General features: G+C 42.5%; 2 protein-coding genes across 3 annotated transcripts in view; one reads left to right on the top strand and one right to left on the bottom strand.

Moving 5' to 3' along the window:
• The window catches only part of DNAH7 (dynein axonemal heavy chain 7), a 252,745-nt gene extending 230,226 nt beyond the window's left edge, over positions 1–22,519 (bottom strand). For both annotated transcript variants that reach the window (XM_032354246.1, XM_032354245.1), the window contains exons 1-4: positions 22,307–22,519; positions 11,665–11,727; positions 3,532–3,594; positions 325–433 (exon numbers count right to left, since the gene is read on the bottom strand). In XM_032354246.1, coding sequence (XP_032210137.1) covers positions 325–433; positions 3,532–3,594; positions 11,665–11,727; positions 22,307–22,321 — 250 coding nt within the window. In that variant the 5' untranslated portion in view covers positions 22,322–22,519. The remainder of the gene's footprint in view (positions 1–324; positions 434–3,531; positions 3,595–11,664; positions 11,728–22,306) is intronic.
• LOC116596989 (annexin A1-like) lies at positions 7,575–8,977 on the top strand. The gene has a single exon (XM_032354268.1). The coding sequence runs from the start codon at positions 7,624–7,626 to the stop codon at positions 8,659–8,661; it is 1,038 nt and encodes a 345-aa protein (XP_032210159.1). The 5' UTR covers positions 7,575–7,623; the 3' UTR covers positions 8,662–8,977.
• Positions 22,520–22,821: the final 302 nt, after the last annotated feature.

The raw sequence follows: 22,821 nt of genomic DNA on the forward strand, positions 1-22,821 counted from the left end.
TAATTGGGAAGCAATATTTGCAACTTATTAAAATCCTTCTTACAAAAAACTTCTAAGTCTGTTGTAGAGAAGTCTGACAATAAATCAAAGTTTTAATATAAATGCCCCCCAATTCTGAAAATATCACCTTTTATAGCCTTTACAACAGCCTGAGATAATTAAGAACTACAATTAATTATTTTATGAGGGAAAACATTTGGGATAAATTTTTCTACTTGATATAAATGTCATTTCAGTTTTATAATTTCACTACTCTCAACTAAATGTTGTAATGATTTTTTTTTTCCTCTTAAAAATTTCTCTAAGTTGGAATGAACTTCTTACCATATGACTGTTCGTTTTTAACACTAAACGGTTCTGGAATATCATCGTCCTGTTTTATATTCAAATGGAATGACGGAGCTGCCTGCTGCCACTGGGGCTTCGTACTCACCTGAAATGTGAAATTCAAATAGCATTAATAAAACAGGATCGGGGGGGGGACCCTTTTTTTCATGAAACTCATGAGTGTTTATAAACACGTTTTCTCAAACAAATCAGGACATCTGGAAAGAAGGCACACTCAACAGCAAATCTTAGTCCTGTGAACGGCTGTGGTGTGACATTTGGGAGACATTACCAAAGTCTCTGCAGCTAGTTGGATGTGGGCATCTGTTACCTAACACTGGGGTGTTCATTCCAAAGAGCCTACTCACCCCCAAACATTGGAAAGTGGTTTTAAAGCCTTCCGTGTTAATGAGAGGAACATGCTGCTGGTCTCCAACGCTAATGAGCTTCTCTGCTTTCCAGCTCCAAAAGATCTTTCTGTTCTCGTGGCTCTAAGCAGCTCTAGATTTCTCTGGCCACTCACGAATGTATTCCATAGTTTAAGGCAGGGTTCATAAATTCTTGCACTTACAAGAGCCGGGCAGATACCATACAGGAGGGAGGAAGACTAGGGATGATAGCTAATTGGCATTCAGCTTCAGTGCTGAAAACCATAGAGGGTGGTGGGGACTGCAGCAAAACAGGAAAATACCTCCGTCTTCTAAAAAGACAACAAAAATTCGCCCAGGGAAAGTATTCTAATACCAGAACACAGACCCACTGCTCCTGGGACCTATGACTCTTCAATAAACCCAGATGGGCAGATTTTATTTCTCCTAATTTTTTTTAGAGACTTTATTTATTTGAGAGTGAAAGCAAGAGAGACCACAGAGGGAGAGGGAAAAGGAGAAGCAGCCTCCCTGCTGAGCCCAGAGCCCAGTGGCTGCATCCCAGGGCAGATGGGTGGGTTTCCAAGCGATATCACATCGTCCTGATCACCGAGTCTGTGTCCCCCTTGCACACCCAGACCAAGCTGAGAGCTGATGCCTGCGCACCGGCCCCGCTCCGTGGTTTCACTCTCTCCAGTCTTACTCCTCCTTCACTCAAATAAACCGACTGTATGCGAGTCCTCATTTCAGTCTCTTCTTCTGCAGGAAAACAAGCTAAGACAACTCAAAAATCAGTGCTCTCCCAACCTTCGGCCTGCCCTTCCATTTCTTGGTCCATAAAGGATTTAGGACTCGTGGGAGCGCTTCGAGTGAGCCGTGCAGAAAGGGTGAGAATCAGGTCCCTGGCTGCGACCTCCAGGGCCGGGTCACCCTGGATTTCAACTACAGGGATCACCTCCAGAAGCGTGAAGGTCTGTAGTGAAAATCACTTTAGATCTAAACTACTGCTGGAAAAAAGTCACCTAAGTGCAAACCTTAATTCTCAGATGAAAATAGTTCGCCATTTTTAATTGATGGATTTTTTAAACAGCTCTTAAAAATATTATTTCTTGCACAACACATAAAACTCAAAGAATGCTGAAAACAATTAAGATACATATGAACATAAAACCAGGTTTAAAGCCCCAACAGAAGGATTTTAGACTATTAGATGCCACCAACAGGAAAGGATTATTCTACAACTTGGTCACAGAATGGTAAATAAGAAATTTAGGGTTTATATTTCTAAACCCATATACTAACAAGACACAATGAACCAAGGACAATTGTTATTTTTTCCAGTTTTAAAATCTGTTAAGTTTTCAAAAGCAAATGTCTATTTTATTTCAAGTCGTATCTTTTAAATTAGAAAACTTAAAATTGATTTTGTAGAACTAGAGAAACATTCTATGGCTCCATTTCTCAGAACTTGGCATGATACACTGGCATTATCCACATAAACATATATTTTTTAAAGATTTTATTTATTTATTTATTTGACAGAAATAGAGAGCCAGAGGGCACAAGTGGGTAGGGGAGCCCAATGGGGGCTCGATCACAGGACCCTGGGATCATGCCCAGAGCCAAAGGCAGACGCTTAACCGACTGAGCCACCCAGGTGCCCCCATTTAAACAGATTTTTAATTAAAATTTGTATTTTGTAATGTTTAAGGAAATTCACTTAAGAATATTAGCTCAGGTTTTCCAAGGGAAAAATTGTCATCCATTTTAAATTATTAGGAACCTTTTTACAAAAAGCCACACAACTTCAGTTTTATACTTGTTTGGAGCTTTTAAATTATCTTTCAAAAAATAATGCTTTAGATAAACCTTGAAAACGTTATGCTAATCAGGCATCAAAGGACAAATGTTGTATGGTTCCACTTACTAGAGGTAGCTAGAGCAGCCCCTTATGGAAAACAGAAGGCCAGCCACCATGGGCTGGGAGACACATGGGCGAATGGAGACATACTGTTTAATGGGGACAGAGCTCGAGTTTGCAAAGATGAAAAGAATTCTGGAGATGGATGGTGGTGACATGCACGAAGATATGAGTGTACTTAATGCCACTGAATTGTGGTTCAATTAAAAACAGTTAAAATGGTAATTTTATGTTAGGTATATTTTATCACAGTTTAAAAAAATAACGTTTGCACTGAACTTCTACTTAAATTTCACTTCGATGAGTCACAAGAGCACAATTCAATGGCATTACGCTCAACATAATTACTATTAGGATTACTGGTAAAATTTATTACAGTAAAGTATAACGTACAAACACTTACCAACTGAAAATGCCTATGAACTGCCTCTACCATAGGACAATGAGAATTTATAATCATAATAATTTCTAGAAAGGATACCAGGATAAGAGGACTCTTCTGTAGCCTAGCATTTCAGTGCTGAGAGATATAGCTCAAAGAAATTCATTTTTAAACTCAGAAGGTACAGCTCAGGTTGATAAATGACCCTTTCAGATCCTAAAGCCATTAGGGACAAAGCTGTAAGCTGAGGCCTCCTTTCCTGACTCCAACACTGATAATCTTGCCATTGGTCCATCTTGAAAATTCCTTTATCCAGAATATTAAAATACTCTGGACATACTAGGAAATGCTGGCTTACAAGTTACTTTAAGATTGTTCTTTTTCCTACTATGTGTATCTTATGGAATTTCTCCATCAGAAAATAATCAAATGGAGCACACAATTCAAAATCAGATGTTCAGTTACTTATTTACAAGTCTGAAACCACATTTTCAAAAGGGCAAAGAGCCACTGAGAGGACACAGGTGAATTACCGTAGACAACTGGGGTAAAACTCTTGCCGATGTCTTGGATTTTTCTTTGCTGTCTGCCTTACCCTGCATGAAAATAGAAGAAAAATTGACTCTTTACATCATAATCGATTCACTCAAGCACTTGTACAGGCACTACACAGTAAGATGTTACCCCAAACCCTCAAAGACCTACTGTACTAGTCTCACATTTGTCCACAGAGGCCTTCGAAGGACTTCCTCTGTAGCAAGGAAAAAAAGGAACATGGCATCCCACAAGACTCAGAAAGCTTTAAAAAGTGTGCAAACCTTTTTATCCAGCACATCTGCTTTGGGGAATTTCTCTGAACCCAGGTGGTGTGCAGGCCTCACCTGGCTCTCCCACACTTCTCTATCCCTGGAACCATTTTGTTCCGTCAACAACGGTGATGTGCTGCTTCCTAAGGTAACAACGATTTGACCTTATGCGTCCTCAAGTCGCCATAAGGAACACCTGTACTTTTCAGAGCAAAGTGTTGCTATCTCCTTTGAGGAGAGGACAAGGACCTGGTAGGAACTTCGTCTACGTAAGAGGGAGCACAGTTGAGGAGGACAGAGTCCTGCTTGGGCAACTCATTCATTGCCTCTCAGCATCAGGTCTTTACTTTCTACCTGGCTTTGAGACTCCTGAGCAGGACTCCATGAACATTTCTCCCGCTGGCACAGCACTCTAGAGGGTTCTAGAGGGACACTGAAAGAGAAGGGCTTTTCCTCCTGGTTCCAGTGCTTTTCCCAGTGGCTCCACAGCGTGGCTGCCAGAAGTCAGCGTCCGTCCTGCGGGCGCCCTCCCAGCCTGCGGTATGGGGCTGACCCTGCGGCAGACAGCCTTCAGGAGCTTTCACTGGCATCCCTATAAGCAGCCTTCCAGCAAGTTCCTCTTAGATCACAAAGGGAGACTTCGGTTCCAACTTTTTAGCACGTAAGTAGGTGTTTTAGTCACTTCCCAGCCTGCAGGATCTCTGCAAATGTCTTAGTCACCTGAGGGGGCCACAGCCACTCCCTCTCCAAGTAGCCTTAGCTAAGCTTTGGGGGACGGATGGATCTTCCAAGTTCCTTCCTTGAGGGCTCTCCTTTGACCTAGAGGGAGTGGCTGTTCCTTATATCCGCCATTCCTTGATTTTTTAAAACTGTTGTCCGAATCAGCATCCACTAGCCACCTGCAGCTACCAACAGCTTTAAATGTGGCTCATCTAAAGTGAGAGGTGTTTAGAGTATATTTTTATGTTTAAGAATATATTAAATATATACTAGATGTTGCAAACTTAGTACAAAACACAAAGAATGTGATTAGAATATATTTTACATTGATTACGGTGTGTGTTGTATATTGCTTTAAGGACTTGACATGAATTTTTCTCATTTCATTCCCTTTCAAACTCTGAGACAGTGTACCACTTTTGTGCATATTGTATAGATAAGGACTTTTTATAGGACTCTCTACCCCTACAAAGCACACAGGCCAGTTAATATTAAGAACTATATGCTTATATCCAGGACAGGAGAGGGTATGAACGCAGCACTGACAGAACGTTTCAAAAAAGAGAAAGGATGAAAACCATGCCGGGGGGCATAGTCAGAGCTCCACAGAGAAGGACAGCAATAGGCTTACTGAAGACAGAGGAAGCATCACGAACAAGGACTTGGAGACTAATTTAGGACAGCAGGCCTGGGAGAGGATACAAGGATCGACGGTAAAGGGACTTGATCCAACCAAAGTGGAAAGTACAACCATTCTCTCATTCCACCATGATTTACGGAACTTCTACCACGCGCTGGGTTCTCTCGGAGGCACTGGAGCTGTAGTCATTGACAGGCCCAAGCCCAACCCCTCACGGAGTTTACATTCCAGTGGGTACAGACAGCTATCGCTATAGGAAGGAACAAGTATGATGGAGGGAATGTTGGGGTCACGCCCCCAAGATGGCGCCAGTCGCGCCCCCAAGATGGCGCCAGTCGCGCCCCCAAGATGGCGCCAGTCGCGCCCCTAAGATGGCGCCGGCTACCTAGCCCGAGCAGCATGGACAGCCTAAAAAACATCCGCCCTGGCCACACGTGACCTCGTGCTGGTCACGTGAACACCGTATGCCACCACTGCTTACGAGCCCCACATACCTCCTGTTCACGTGAACACCTCTGTGATTGGCTGTTAAGCCCTATATAAGGCAAGGGAACTTCCCCGCAGGGGAAAGAGAAAGAAAAGAAGAAAGATCAACCAGGGAATAAACAAGAGCTTGTGCGTCGACCCGTGTTTGTGTGTGTGTGTGTGTGTGTTGGTGTTGCGTCATCTCTGCAGGCAGGGAGAGCGCGTCAGGGAAATAAAACAGGTGAAGAGAGAGAGAAAAGGCAGAGAAGTGCTAGGTTTCACGGAATAGTGAGGCCACTTTACAGGGGTTATATTTGAGCAGGAACCGAATCAAGGGTGAGGGACGGCTGGGGAAGTGGGGGCTGCTGCCTTAAGGAGCGCAAGTGTTTGGGGCTTGACTGGCCTGGTTGGCAGGAGAGCCCTTTTAGTCTCCTCTGAGGGGACCTTGAGTCCCAGTTTCCTGGGACAGTCCCTGTGTATACAGCTCTTTCCCAAGTATAATTAGGACTTTCATTCTCAATGTCATCTCAGTTTGGGTGAGAAAGCGTATTTTTATCTTCTTTATCCTTCAAGGCCATTCGGAGGGCTATTTCATAAATGGTCCCGGCAGCAGTAAACAAGGTATGTGAGGAAGAGACTCAGGGCAGCCATGAGAAGAGTTTAGTGGCTTTTTAAAATCATCTAGGCCACCAAAGATACTGGCCTTGATTTAGAGAAAATGCTAGGAACTACAACCTTCCTGGGACAGTTAAATCATACTGTTCCTTTGGTCAGAAACATCAAAGTCTCCCTATTAAAGCTTCATCACCTTGGTTTTCAAAGCCTCCTCAACATGCCCCAAACTATCTCGTTCCCCAGCCTCTCTTAGTTACTCTGTAGCCATAGGCCTCCTGTGGCCCATGAAATATGAGCATGGACAGGATGCATACGGGCTGCTGTGCCTTCTCCAGGCTCTCCTGTCCCTGCCACTGGCAGTGAGGGGGCCGCATGTACTCACTGGCCTAGGCAGGAGGGGAGGAGGCCTGCCCGGCCCACATCAGACTTCATGCGAGTAAGGGCAAGCTCTGTTAGGTTTCTAAAATGTAAGGGAATAGGGCGCCTGGGTGGCTCAGTGGGTTAAGCCTCTGCCTTCGGCTCAGGTCATGATCTCAGGGTCCTGAGATCGAGCCCCGCATCGGGCTCTCTGCTCAGCGGGGAGCCTGCTTCCCCCTCCCTCTCTGCCTCCCTCTTGCCTGCCTCTCTGCCTAATCGTGATCTCTCTCTCTGCCAAATAAATAAATAAAATCTTTATAAATAAATAAATAAATAAAACGTGGGGGACTGTTATGTCAGTATTAACCAGACTAACCAAGTATGCTTCTCAGTATTTCCTTGTGATAGTCCAGCTCTTTCTTCAGGACCAAGGTCAAAAAAGTATAGATTTTCTTTTTGAACTCCAATTGCAGGTGATATCTTTAAATATGTATAACACCCTTTTGGTAATTCTCTTATTGTTTGAATCCGGTCTGAAATATAATTTGTGCCTGTGTCTGTCCTGCTCTCCTAGCCAGCCCCTCATTCCACTCCATGTCAACCTACTACTTTGGTCTTCCAGAACTGGATAAATGGACTTTAGTTTTAATTTTGTCTTAGAAAAAATTAAAATTGGTTAACCAAGTCCTAAGAGAAAAAGCATAACTAAAAAAGAAGAAAAAAAATTGCAATGAGCTTCAAACCGTTACCAAAGTACAACGTCAGATTAGGTGAATGTTTCACACATATCCAGTGCTAGAGCAGAAATATGTTCTACAGTTCCCAGTGAACCACGAGATGTGAGGGAAACGTGAGCATGAAATCTTCAAGCTCAAATGTGCAACGGGTGGTCTCAAAGTGGGAGGCTTCCTGGTGGACAGAATGAGGGTTGGATAAGAATGAGGTTGTAGAGGAAACGTTCACAGCTGAATCTCTCTTCAGTGCTTTGGAAGAAGTTGGAGAAAAAGGATCCTTCTTTCAAAATGGCAATGGTATCAGAATTCCTCAAACAGGCCTGGTTTATTGAAAATGAAGAGCAGGAATACATTAAAACTGTGAAAGGATCCAAAGGCGGTCCTGGGTCAGCAGTGAGCCCCTATCTTAGCTTCAATCCATCCTCGGATGTTGCTGCCTTGCATAACGCGATAACGGTTAAAGGTGTGGATGAAGCAACCATCATTGACATTCTAACTAAGAGGAACAATGCACAGCGTCAGCAGATTAAAGCAGCGTATCTCCAGGAAAAAGGAAAGCCTCTGGATGAAGCTCTGAAGAAAGCCCTTTCTGGTCACCTCGAGGAAGTTGTCTTGGCGCTATTGAAAACTCCAGCCCAGTTTGACGCTGATGAACTTCATGCTGCCATGAAGGGCCTTGGAACTGATGGAGACACTCTGGATGAAATTTTGGTATCAAGAACTAACAAAGAGATCAGAGAAATTAACAGAGTCTATAGAGAAGAACTGAAGAGAGATCTGGCTAAAGATATCACCTCAGACACATCTGGAGATTATCGGAATGCTCTGCTTTCTCTGGCTAAGGGTGACCGATCTGAGGATTTGGGCTGGGATGACGACTTGGCTGATACAGATGCTAGGGCTTTGTATGAAGCAGGAGAAAGGAGAAAGGGGCCGGATGTGAACGTGTTCGTGACCATCCTTACCACCAGAGCCTATCCCCATCTTCGCCAAGTGTTCCAGAAGTACCGCAAGTACAGTAAGCACGACATGAACAAAGTCCTGGACCTGGAGATGAAAGGCGACATTGAGAAATGCCTCACGGCTATCATGAAGTGTGCCACAAGCAAATCGATGTTCTTTGCCGAGAAGCTTCATCAGGCCATGAAGGGTTCTGGAACTCGTCATAAGACCTTGATCAGAATCATGGTTTCCCGTTCTGAAATCGACATGAATGATATCAAAGTGTGCTACCAGAAGCTGTATGGTATCTCTCTCTGCCAAGCCATCCTGGATGAAACCAAGGGAGATTACGAAAAAATCCTGGTGGCTCTCTGTGGAGACTAACATTCCTTTGATGATCGCAAGCTTCTTGATTAGAAGACTTTTAATCCTATCTTTTCATTCCATATCATAGACTTAAATGGGAAAGTTTTCTCAACGGGATTACATTCTAGCTAAATGCTTTCTGAAAAATATAGCCTATAAATCATTTTTATATCACAACTCCATATAATAGAAGTTTTTAGAAAAAAAAAAAAACAACTATATTTATCCCAAGCTATAAAAACCTCGTAAGCAGGTTGTTCTAGTAACATTACCTGAGAAAGATGTTTGTGCAGTAGAAAATAAAATGATTTTGCAGGACAAAAAAAAAAAAAAATGAGGTTGTAGACAATAGAGAAGAAATGTGGGAATATATGTTCCCAGCGACCTAGAACTTTCACACTAAGACACAGAGGGAATTCACGTGGGGTCTACAGTATAGCACCATGACAAACGTACAGAACACCTTGCTCACCGGGCCTCCTGCACAAACCCTCACACACCTGACCTGGGATCTCTGTCCAGCCCGTTCCGCATGCTGAGCCAGCAGCACCGTCTCCTCAGCACCCTGGGTGGACGGCGGTGCGGGCCTTGTGTGTCCTTATACCGCAGTGCAGAACATACGTCTAATAGAGTCTTTTGCACATAGTGGTGCTCTAGCTAACCAATAAAAGCAGCCACACATAAGCCAGAATTTCACCTAACTAAGTAAGGTCATTCTTCAATAAGATCAGAGGAGTGGATTTTCAAGTAAGATCTACATGTTTTTGCTGACAAGAAATTCTATTTTAGTCAGCACTTTCCTATGCAGTGATGACCTAGCCATACACTACCCTTTCCTTTCCTCTGGCACGCCTGTGAGACTGGCCCGAAGGAATTTCCACGGACTCTTCTATCAGACAAACCTTGTGCCTCACCTCCTTTCCCACTTTTTTCCGGCTTCACCTGTGATTATACACATGGCTGGAGGGAATAGTTCTCTCTGGCTTCAATTCACATAGGAATGACAATGTTTCATTTCACCTCAAGAAAATGTCTTTTGCTTTCTGCTGTGGGGTTTCTCCAATTCCATAGAACGGGACTCTCAAGGTCGCCCCCTCTGCACACGTACCCGTACACATGCATGTGTGCACACGTGCACATGTGCGTGCAAACACACACACACACAAGTAACCAGAAATGGGTGAAAGTTAACACCCTCAGGAGAAGCCACCACCAATGTGGGATAAGAGCTGATTAATAAAAACGACTCCCTAATCATACCGGGTACGTGATTACAGGAAGCACTGGAGAAGCTCTTCAGAAAATGATGACAGGATCACCCCCCAATTACCCAATGCGGCAGTGAACTTGCTAACACATCCCTAGACTGATTTTTCCTTCTTCTTACTTTTATTCTCCTCTATCTCTTATTTCTGCTTCCTGGGATCACCTCCCAAATAAAATACACACGAATCCTTTCTTCAGGCTCTTCTTTCACAGGAAAACAAACAACTTAAAAATCAATGCTTTTCTATCCTTCGGTCTGCCCTTCCATTCTTCCAGTCTCATCTTGCTCCATAAAGGATTTAGGATTTGGGGGAGCGCTAGGATTGAGAAAGAATGAAAACCTGGACACCAGTTCACTGACACTGGGAACCACCAGTGCTGAATCACCCTTGATCTCAAGCACAGGGATCACCTCGAGAAGCATGAAGGTCTGTAATGAAAATAACTCTGAGTCTTAACTACTGCTGGAAAAATGTCATCCAAGCACAAAACTTAATATTCAGATGGCAATATTTTTTACTCGATTGGTTACTTTTTAGAATATCATTAAAAAATATTATCTAATAATTTTTTTATTTCTAAAATTCCAAAGGACACAAAGAAAAAAAAGCGAAGATACAATCAAATAAGAACACAGCATATGGCTTAAACCAGGCAACAAAATCATTTTAGACTATTATATGCCTCACTGGCTAGAAAGGATTATTCATCTCAACCACTGAATATTTATTCAGTAAGTAAATTTAAATTTTGTTGATATTTCCAAACCTATATACCAGTAACATAAAAAAACAAATGGCAATGTTTTTCAGTTTTAAAATTTGTTGAAGTTTTAAAGGGAAAATGTCTATTTCAGATCTTTGTCTTTAAACTAAAAAACAGATTTTTGCAGAACTAAAAAAATGCTAGGATTTTATTTTATAAAACATGGTATGATAATCTTGACATTATCAACACAAACAGGTTCATAATTAACATGTACTTTGAAATGTTCAAGAACATTCACCTGCAAAATTTCATTTGAGATTTTTTAAAGATGAGAACAGCTTTTATTTCAAATTATTAGGAATCATCTCTGCATGAAGCAATCCATATTTTATAGTTTATTCTGAGTTTTTAAAAGATATTTCAAACAAGTAATGTTTGCATTGAACCTCCACTTAAACTCAACTTCCAGCAATCACAAGAGTATAACTCGATGGCATTAAACTCAATATAATTACTAGAAAGTAAATTTTATTGCAGTCAAATCTAACTTTTCTAGCACTTTATCAACTAAAAATGTCTATTAACTGTTGTTTCTACTGAACAATGATAATTTAAAGTCAAAATAATGACAAAGGATGCCGAGATCTAAGAAATCACGTTAGTGCTGGAAGAGGCATCTCCTCAAAGTTCATTAAATCAACTCTTCTCATTTTCAGACTTAGAAACTGGGGCTCAAAGAGGCAAATGACTCACCAACTGTCACAGAGTCATTTGAGGCAAAGCTATAACCCAAGTCCTTGTTTCCTGATTCCGAAATAGCTACTGCTAGCCCATTTTCATAATTCTTTTATTCAGAATACTTGAGTGTTCTTTGCAAACCAGTACTTGTAACTTATGATTCCTTTATTAAGCTGGCTATTTTTCTCAAGATATGCATATCATGGATGCTATCCATCAGAAAAGAACGAAATGAAGCAGAGAATTTAAACCCAGAAATTCAGTTACCTTCTCAAAGCAATAAAGTATGAGAATATATTGGTAAATTACCGTAGATAACTGTGGTAAAAATCTGACTGATGTCTTGGATTTTTCTTTGCCAGATGATTTGTCCTGCATGAAAAAATACAAAAATAAAAACAAAAAATGGAACTGTTCAGTCTGTTAATGCTACAACTGATTTACTCCACTAACTTTCACAGTATCTAATATAAAGTACATATCCTCCAAAATATTCTAAAAATATACGCATTCGATGGCATAATGTTGTGTAGAAAGTCAAAGGAATCCACAAAAAATTGTTAGAGCTAAGGAATACATTCCAACATTGGATATAAGATCAATGCACAAAAAAAATCAATCGTATTTTTAGACACTAGCAATGAACAGTCCAAAATTGAAATTAGCAAATCATTTACAATAGAATTAAAAAGGATAAAATAGGAATAAATTTAAGAAGTATTAAGACTTGCATAATGGAAGTTATAAAACATTACTGAAAAAATTAAAATTAAAGACAATTTTAATAAGTGCAAAGTTTGCTCCAGGTTCAAAAGGGACACTGTAAGAAAAAGGGACTCTTCTTCCAGTTTCCAGTGCTTTTCCTCATTGCGCCCACGCTGCTGATACCAGCAGTTAGCTTCCTTGCCCCTGAGCAGAGCGCCTTTCTAGCCTATGTTACGTGCTGACCCAGGGGCAACTTCCAGCAGGTTTCATCGCCACCTCTATTGGTAGTGTTCCAGTTGGTTTCCCTTAAATCAAAAGGAGAATTCTTTTCAGACTTTTCAGGATGCAAGTACGTGGTTTTCTCACTTCCCATGTGGATATCATCTTCACTGATTTTCACAGTTGAATAGTGTTCTACCATACGGATATAATGCAATTTATCCATTCCTTTGTCTTGCAAGTAGGCATTTAGCTAATTTCCAATGTTTCTCTATTACAAAAGATGTTCCAATAAACATGGCATACATTTTACTATACCTGCATACACTTTTTGCATCTCAGGCACACACGTATTGTTGGTGTATTTAATATACATATATATATATATATGTGCACACCCAATTTTGTCCCTTTAATTCCATTGGTATATATGTTTGTCTGTATACAGACTGTGTCACATCACTGTAACTTTACAATAGGTCTTGAAATATGTAAGGCAATTCTCTCCACCATACTATTGTTAAAAATGATCCGATACAGAGTTCTGGTCCAAGATGGTGGCCTAGGAAGACTCTGAACTCCGCTCCTCCACAGACACAAAAATTTACACCTATCTCCTGAGCAGCTCCTCCTGAAGAAGAACTGAGGCCGACTGAACAGCTGCTGCACAAAAAGGTAAAGAGGCCGCAGAGAATGGGCAACTGAGATGGAGACACAGTAAGGAAAGGAACACGCACTCCCAGCACAACCAGCTGCAGGGGCTGGGGGAGGGGAAAATGGTACTGTGGAACTGAGCAGCTGTATGCACTGAGGCACAGGAAAAAAAAAAAAAGTGGTTTAAAAGAACTAAAACATAAAAGATTCAGCCTTAGAAGTCCATCAAATAGCCAGGGAGCTGCTGGAACACTCTCCGGGTTCAAGGGGCCGACCAGCACCATCGCTTATATTCCGCTTCCACATCCACAGACAGGAGCAGGCAGGCTTCTGCCTCAGAGAGCACCAAGTCTCCAGCTCACACCAACCCCAGATACCCTGGGGCACAGAAAAAAACAAAAACAACCCATTGTTTAAAAGAACAGCAGGAATATAAAAGAGTCAGCTCTGGACCCCAGCAGGCAGCGCAGGGCCGGGGCTCGCTGGGTGAGAGGAGCCGCGGGCACCACGGTTCTCCCTCCACCCGGATGGTGCGGACAGGACCAAAGTCCGGGTGCCATCATGAGTCTGCTGCCTCAGTGAGTCCCAGCCCTAACCCACACCAGCCCTGGCCGTCCCACCAAGGCAGCTCCAGTGCAGTGCACGCTGGGACACTCCTGGTACATGCTCACTACAGCTCCAGCGGTCACGCCAAGGTGACACAGACGCACACCACCCCAAAACACTCCAAGTCCACACCATCTTGATTTCAAATGACTTGCTTAGGGCAACCTGAGCACAGACCTCTCAGGGACCTACCAGCTCATGCCTGCTTTGATTCTAGCCCTCCCTCCCAAAACAGCATCATGTGGGGCACTTCAACAACCCTTAGCCCTTGCCTACCTCAGTTCCAGCCAGGCTGCCAGGACACCACATGCATGGGGCACCCTGGGAACCCTGGCCTGCTCTCCACCTTGGTCCCAGCCATCCTCTCAGGGTGCTCCCTTCATGGAGTGCCCCAGGACATACCCCAGCCTGCATAGCTCCAATCACCCCAACAGATCAGTCTCTACCCTGAGCAATCTGGGCAACCTGGCTTGTACCCACTTCAGTTTTAGCTATCTGCCAGAGGACTCGCTGCATGCAGAGACCCAGGACCACCCCAGTCCATGCCTATTTCAGCTCCATTCATCCCACCAGGGCAGCCCAGCACAGAATACCTCAAACCCAGAGCCCATCGTCAGACAGAGCTCCAGCCAGCCGGTGCCACCAGGCACATACAATCCACACAGGGAACAAACATACAAAAGATCATTATTTTAAGTTTAGGAGAAATAGCTATTCCACCTAATTCAAAGCAACAAACACAACAGGTCAAGCAAAATGGGGAGACAGATGTATATGCTCCCAATGAAAGAATAAGACAAGCCCCCTCCTAAAAACTAAATGAAACAGACATAAGCAATATGCCTCGTGGAAAGTTTAAAGTAATGATCATAAAGTCGCTCACCAGAGGGGAGAGAAGAGTAGTAAGAACTTCAAAAAAGACACAGAAAACATAAAAAAGAACAAATCAAAATTGAATACAATAACTGAAATGAAAAATATAGTAGAGGGAATCAACAGTAGATTAACAATTGCAGAAGAATGGATCAATGATCCAGAAAACAGGGTAATAGAAAGGACCCAAGCTGAAAACAAAAAAAAAAAAAAAAAAAAAAAAGATTTTTAAAAAAATGAGGCTAGGATAAGGGGTCTCTCGGACAACATCAAACAAACAAGCATTTGTATTTTAAGGGTCACAGAAGGAGAAGACAGAGAAAGGGGCAGAAAATTCATTTGAAGAAACAATAGCTGAAAACTTCCCTAAGGAAAGAAACAGACATTTAAGATCAGGAAGCACAGAGAGTTCCAAACAAGATGACTCCAAGGAGGTCCACACCATGGCACATAATTAAAATGTCCAAGGTTAAAGATAAAGAGAGAATTTTAAAAGCAACAAGGTTATCAATCAGTATTGAAGGAGAGATAAAGAGTTTCCCCCAGAGAAAAGTTAAAAGAGTTCATCACCACTAAACCAGTCTTACAAGAAATGTTAAAGGGATTACTTTAAGTGGGGGAAAAAAAAAAAAAAAAGAGCCATCAATAGAAGTAAGAAACTGGGGCACCTCGGTGGCTCAGTTGGTTAAGCAGCTGCCTTCGGCTCAGGTCATGATCCCAGCGTCCTGGGATGGAGCCCCTAGTCAAGCTCCCTGCTCAGCTGGGAGCCTGCTTCTCCCTCTTCTTCTACCCTTCCCCCCAGCTTGTACTCTCTTTCTCTCTCTCGCTCTCAAGTAAATGAATAAAAACCTTTAAAAAAAAAAAAGTAAGAAACTTATGAATAAAAAACATAAAATATGACAACATATACATAAAATATGTATGTATATTACATACATATGTATGTAGGGAGTATGTAGGGAGAAGGGAGTCAAAAAATTCTTTTAAAATGTGTTTGAATTTAAATGACCATCAATTTAATATATGAGAGCATTATCTCATATATGAACTTCATTGTAACCACAAACCCAAAACCTTTAATAAATACACAAAAAATAAAGAGACAGAAACCCTAGCATAACAACTACAGAAAGTCCTCAAAGGGAAGAAAGAGAGGGAACAGAGGAGAACTACAAAAACCCCCATAAGGGCGCCTGGGTGGCTCAGTGGGTTAAGCCTCTGCCTTTGGCTCAGGTCATGATCCCAGGGTCCTGGGATCGAGCCCCGCATCAGGCTCTCTGCTCAGCAGGGAGCCTGCTTCCCTCTCTCTCTCTGCCTGCCTCTCTGCCTACTTGTGATCTCTGCCTGTCAAATAAAAAATAAAAAATCTTAAAAAAAAAAAAAAACACCATAAAAGGACTAACAAAATGGCAATACATACATACCCACCACCAATTACTTTACACTTAACTGGTCTAAATGTTCTTATCAAAAGACATAGGGTGATGGAAAAAAAAAAAAAAAAAACCAAGATCCATCTATATGCTGCCTATGAGAGACTCACCTCATGCCTAAAGACACATACAGACTGGAGGTAAAAGTTTGAAAGAAGATATAGCATGCAAATAGAAGAAAAAGAACAAGCTGGGATAGCAATACTTATAATCGACAAAATAAAACAAAGACTGTAACAAGAGACAAAGAAGGGCATTACATAACGATAAAGGGGTCAATCTAACAAGAGAATATAACAATTGCAAATATTTATGTACCCAACAATGGAACAACTAAATACATGAAGTATTAACAAACATTGAGGGAGAAATAACAGGAGAGTTTAACTCCCCCACTTACATCAATTGAGTGATCATCTAGAAAGAAAACAAAAAAATCAAGAAACTACATCTTTGAATGACACGAGACCAGATGGACTTAATAGAGTTATACAAACATTCCATCTAAAAACAGAATACACATCCTTTCCAAGGGCACATAGAACATTCTCCAGGACAGATCACATGTTAGGCCACAAAACAAGTCTCAATAAATTTAGGAAGACTGAAATCACATCAAGATTGGAAAAATTAGTATTATTAAAATGTCCATACTACCCAAAGCAATGTACAGATTCAACGTAATTCCTACCAAAATACCAGCAGGATTTTTCATGGAACTATAATACTAAAATTTGTGTGGAACCACAAAAGACTACAATAGCAAAAGCAATCTTAGGAACAAAGCTAAAGGTATCATAATCCCAAGTTTCATGATATTCTATAAAGCTGTAGTAAGTAAAACATGATGATACTGACATAAAAACAGACACACAGATCAATGAAACAGCACAACGGGCCCAGAAATAAACCCATGCCTGTATGTTAAATTAACCTACAACAAAGGAGACAAGAATACAGTGAGGAAAAGATCACCCCTTCAGTAAATGGTGCTGAGTAAACTGGACAGCTACATGCAAAAGAAGGGAACTGGACCCCTTTCTGACACCATAAAAAGAAATAAATTCAAAATAGATTAAATACCTAAGTGTGAGACCTGATATCATAAAACTTTTAGAAGAAAACAAGCAGTAATCTCTTTGGCATTGGTTTTAGCAATAGTCCTCTAGAATGGTCTCCAGGCAAGAGAAACAAATTCAAAAATCAACTCTTAGGGCTACACAAATAAAAAGCTTTTGTATAGAGAAGAAAACCATCAACAAAACAAAAAGGCAGCCTACTCAATGGAAGAAGGTCTTTGCAAATGATTTATCCAATAAAGGGTTAAAATGCAAAAAATAAAGAACTTCTACAACTATACACACACACACACAAACACACTTACAAAAAAAAAAAAAAAATAGAGGACTTGAATAGACACTTGGCCAAAGATGACATTCAGATGACAGATACACATGAGTGAAAAAGTGCTCAACATCCCTAATCATGAAGGAAATTCAAATCAAAACCACATTGAGATACCACCTCACACCTGTCAGAATGGCTAGAATCAAGAAGACAAAAAGTATTGGTGAAGATGTGAAGACAAAAGAATATCACACACTGTTGAAGAAATGTAAATTGGTGCAGCCACTGTAGAACATAGTATGGAGTTTCCTCAAAAAATCAAATCTATTGTGGTCCAACAACTCCCTACTGGATATTTATACAAAGAAAAGGAAAAACACTAATTTGAAAAGATACATGACCCTGATTTATTGCAGCATTACTCTAAGAGCCAAGATACAGAAGCAACCCTAGTGTCCATCTGTTCGTGAGTGGATAAAGTTGTGGTATACATACACAAACACACGCAAACACATACACAAACACACATACACACAACAGAATATAACTTGGTCATTAAAAAAGGAGGCGACCTTGCCATTTGCAACGTCATGGACGGACATAAAGAACATTACACTAAGTGAAATAAGTTAGACAAGGACAAATACCACAGATTTCACTTATATATGAAACCTAAAAAAAAGAAGTGAATGAACAAAAAGCCTAAACAGACCCCAAAATACAGAGAATCGATCATTACCAGAGGGGAGAGGGGTGGGGTAAGCAGAAAATGGGTGAAGGGGTGTGGGAAATTCAGGCTTCCAGTTAGTTAATGAAGTTAGGAGAATAGAAAGTACAGCAGAGGGAATAGAGTCAATAATACGGCAGCAGCGTTTTATGGTGACAGATGGTAGGTTTGCTTGCAGTGAGCATAACATATAAACTTGTCCAATACCTATGTTGTACACCCAAAACTAATATAACATTGTATGTCAACTACACCTCGATTAAAAAAAAAAAAAAATTGGGGAGATTTTGATAAAAATACATTGAATTTCTAGAATAACTTGAAGGAAACTGACAAAATTATGATATTGACTCTTTCATGAATATTTATTCATTCAGATTCTAGGAGTGTATCATTCAAAAAACATTTCATAATATTCTTTATAAGGGACTTAGATATCTTTCTTAGATTTATTTTTAGGTATATAAAGATTTTGAATCAGAAAATGAATCATGGCATGTAAACAACAGACTTAAACATTTTATCCCAACTGCTTTGTCAGTAGGGAAAGGTCTCTGAAAGCTGCATCTGTGTATAATTGCTGTGATAGTTAGGCTTTGTTTGCGGTGATCAAGACTCCCAGCCTCCTAGCGTTTTGTTTTGTTTTTCTTGCTCCAGGCCTGGAAGGCTAAATTCCATATATGGGCATCACCTGGGCTCCCAACTTTCTGGCTTCTGGTGGGGAGTAAGCAGTGAGAGGCACTGGTAGGACACTAGAGAGCAGGAAGTGAGGGTTTGGGGTAGGGCTTTCCTAGGACTCCACATTTCCCATTCTGATAACAGCTGAGTTCTTTCAGAGCTCAGCTCCTGGGAGGAAGCTATCATTCCAAACGTCCCACCTCTCACCAGGCTTTGAAAATGGTGTGATCTGTCAGGTCCAGGAATGGTAATTGATGCGGAAAACAAAGGCAGAAGAAAAATTTTTACAGCCCATTGACAAGTCCTTGAAACAGGCAGAGGGACATTCCTCTAGGGACTCAGCTTGCCTTGCTGTGGATACTTTGCCAAAGGCAAAAGGCAATCTTAGCCCCACCCCCAGGACCCTGTAAGTCTACTTTAACATATAAAAACTCCTTTGGAAACTTCCTTTATCTCTACCCCCCAAGATACCTCTTGACAATCATTCCCCAAGTGTATGACCCACCAACAGCCATCTGAAGGGTCCGATGCCTGAGTTTTTACTCAACAGTAATAAATGACCTTTCCTAACAATAGCTAGCCCACTCAGGGTCCTGCAAACTGTGTTTCCAAAATATGTGGGAGGCCTACACTGTCCCTAACCCTCCCCCCACTTGAAAGCATATAATGGGCCACTCCTCATGACCCCAGTGCCGCTCTCTCTACCAAAGGATCCTGTCCCAGTGCTTCAGTGAAATCAGCTTTTTGCACCAAAGACTCTCGAGAATTCTTTCTTAGCCATCGGCCTCAAACCCTAACTTCTTTCCTAGGTCAGTAATGACCTCCTTTTGCTATCAGTCCTTAAGCGCCTCCTCATCCCCATTGGTTCTTTCCCTTACCCTCACCACTGCAAATGGTCTCTAAGTTTTCTTCAATTAAAGCCCATTGAGCATGTCAGCTGTATTCTGTTGGGATCCTAACGAATACGACTTTAGATTATTTAAAATAAAAGTTGCTACAGAGTCTAGATCAATCCTGAAGCATTCTGGCTTCGCATTTAGTTTTTATTTTGCTCATTTTCAACTACTTGTCTATTGAAAGGGATATCATAAAACTGGTAGTAATCTAAGCTTAACCATTCTGCTCATAGGACCAGAATCTGTGAATGTGTCTAGTTCCATCAGCCATTTTATGAAGTGCTCTCTTTAAAACAATAACCTTTCCAAATTTAACAGCATTGATTTAACATAGTGGTCCTATATTTGCATTATGGTTGTTGAAGTTTTCACCAAGGAGGTATGGGTTTCATGTTGAACGGTGTTTACCCTGACCTTTTTAAACAAGGGCATCAAGGAGATATTCAGGAAAACTGAATGAGCATATAAATGCAAAATCACAGTCCTCCTCCAGGGGCACCTGGGTGGCTCAGTGGGTTAAGCCTCTGCTTTTGGCTCAGGTCATGATCTCGGGGTCCTGAGAGGTCCTGGTTCGGAGCCCCACATGGGGCTCTCTGCTCAGCGGGGAACCTGTCCCCCCCCACCTGCTTGTGATCTGCCAAATAAATAAATAAAATCTTTAAAAAAAAATCACAGTCGATTTAATAATCAGAAAAAGCACTAGGGTAGAGATGGGCTGACAGCTTTTCCTCCTCACCTGCCCACAATACATAGTGGATTTGCGGGGCACTTCATGGTCTTTGCCTGTTTTTTTTTTTTTTAATCTTTAAACTGGCAGTTCTTCAATGAAGCTCAAATGCCTTACTTTATGTTTTAATTTTAAAAATAAAATGAGCAGTTGCAAGAGATTTATCTTTGTTTTAAATACCTAACTTAAGAACTCAGACTGCTATTCCTGAAAAATGCCATGTCACTCTCAAACTTCCACTAATGAGATGAATATGTTAAAATCTCCTCCAGCAAATATGATTTACCACCTGCTCGCTTTTTCAAACTAAGTGAATACATAAGTAAATGTCACATAAGAATGGCATTTCCAAAAGTTTAATCCATTCCATTTGTTTTAGGTTAAAATATAAAAGCTTTCATCCTTTCAAAAGGAAAACTACACTTGAAATTAGCATAAATAAGTGTACCAAGAGTTTTAAAATTTGTGTTCAAAGCAGTGAGAGAGGGACCTCTGCTGTTTAAAAATGGCATTTAAAGCAGTGGGAATAATCCTAGATGGACTCCTGCCACATTCTTCCGACATCGCAAGAAGTCTCTTTAGAGAACAGTTGGGAAAGTATGAGGAGTGTCATTTCCAAACATCATTTTTATTAAGGTAAAGCAAACTTAAAACTGCCAACAGGTTTTTTTAGTGGACACTTTTAGGTGTAAATGGGTCAGCTGGGGGCTTTGGAAAATAATACCAATTCAGAAATACCATGACAAGTAAGGTAAACATGAGTTTTAAATTTCTACAGCACAGGCTGCAGCTCAGATGAGGCCAAAGACTGATAAGAGCATCGAGCAAATAAGTTGCTTAATGCATAGTGATGGTGATGGTAACAAATGTTTTTAAAAGGATTTTGACTACAGTTATCACATAAAAAAAAAAAAAAATCCATTGTACCGTCTCCTAACGGCTCAGTGTTTTGGTTACCTATTTTTTGGTTGTTTGTCCATTTCTTCTTTTACCACTGATTATATGATAAGTGGATCTGTGTTTCTTCTCAATTTATAACACATTTCAATACGATGTTAAAACCAGGTTTTCTTGATCATTTAGACATTATGTGATTCATGAATTAGGACTGACATTTTGGTAATCTACAGCCCAAGGGATAGGGGAATAAATTGCTTTTTGACATCCTTTCCTCAATAAACTACCAAAAAAAAAAAAAAAGAAGAAGAAGAAGTATCAAAAAGGAAAGAATTCTAGCTTGGTGTTAAAACAAAGAAGCTAAGCAAAATGTGCTGGCTTAAAAGCCACTGTCCTCCCCTGAGTACCCGGACGCTCAAGGGGCCTTTTCCATACTCATCAGCGGAGTCAGGGCGGTGTCCTCGCTCGCCAAAATCATGCCCAGGCTTCACGCCTTCCCAGCCTGCCCCCGCATCAAGACGCTTGGCCCCTGTTCTGCATCCCTTTGTTGATCATTGCCCTTAAATTCCATTTAGAAAGCTCAGAAAAGTGGGTGTAGCAACACGCATCTTTTATTACCTGCCATGGGGCTTTTCTTAAGAAATTCCACTTGCCGCTTCCCAGGCCCTGTCGCCCACGGTGTGGAGCCGCGCTTGAACCTCGCAGCCTCGCGGGGGAGGTGCCCTGACCCCCCCACCCCACCCCACCCCACCCCCACCCACCCCCCACCCCCACCCCACCCCCCTCGCGGGGCAGGGAGGGAAGGCTTGCAAAGGTAGAGTGATTTGCCCGAAGTCCCCCCGCTAGGAAAGGGCGGGGACCATCCCCAGGGAGCCTAACCCCCCGCAGCTCCCCGCCGAGCCCCCCGCGCCCCGGGGACGCTCCCGGCGTCGTCCCCCCGCCCGCGCGCCGCTCGCTCGGCCGAAGCGGTCGGTCGTTGTGACAACGTGAGGACGAACCGTCGGGAAGGAAACTTTTACCGAGTTTTCGCGGAAAGCGCTCGGTATCCCGGACGTCACCGGAGCGAAGGAAGCGGACCCCCCCCCCACACACACACACACGACCCCAGCGGGGGAGTCCGGAGGGCGGCGCTTGCATCCCTCGAGGCTGAAGGGAGGTTGGGTGCGGGCCCGCCCGGCCACCCTCTCACCTGCTCGCCGCTCATGGCTGGCAGGACGCTCTCGGGTCACCTGGTGGTGACTTGATCCCCCTGTGAGGCGCCCCTCAGACAAGAGAAGTGGCGTCCGGAGAGCCCGCCCGCAGCCTCTGCGCCCACAGCGCCCTGGGGGGGAGGGAGGGGTCTAGCGTCCTCGTTGCTTAGCAACAGGCCCCGGCCGGATCCAGTTCCGGTCACCTTCGGCTCCTGGGAAGGCCCCCGGCCGACGGGCGGCGCCGACCTGCAGGGGGCGCTTTCCAGAGCACGCGGAGGCGCCTGGGAGCCGGGCCCGGGCGCTGGCCGGCGCGCTGGCGCCCCCGCAGGGCGCTCGTGGAACTGCTGAAGGCCGAGGGCGCCTCTGCCCCGAGGAGGGATGCCTTTCCCGCCCCGACCTGCGGTTTGCGGACTCTCGCAGCTGCGTGCTGCGCGCCCCGGCCGTAGCCCCTCACTTACCCTCCTGCCCTGAAAGATCTCAGGGAACCAGTGAATACGCTTTTCTCTAGAAACTA

This window comes from Mustela erminea, chromosome 8, assembly GCF_009829155.1.
Source record: "Mustela erminea isolate mMusErm1 chromosome 8, mMusErm1.Pri, whole genome shotgun sequence".
NCBI lineage: Eukaryota > Metazoa > Chordata > Mammalia > Carnivora > Mustelidae > Mustela > Mustela erminea.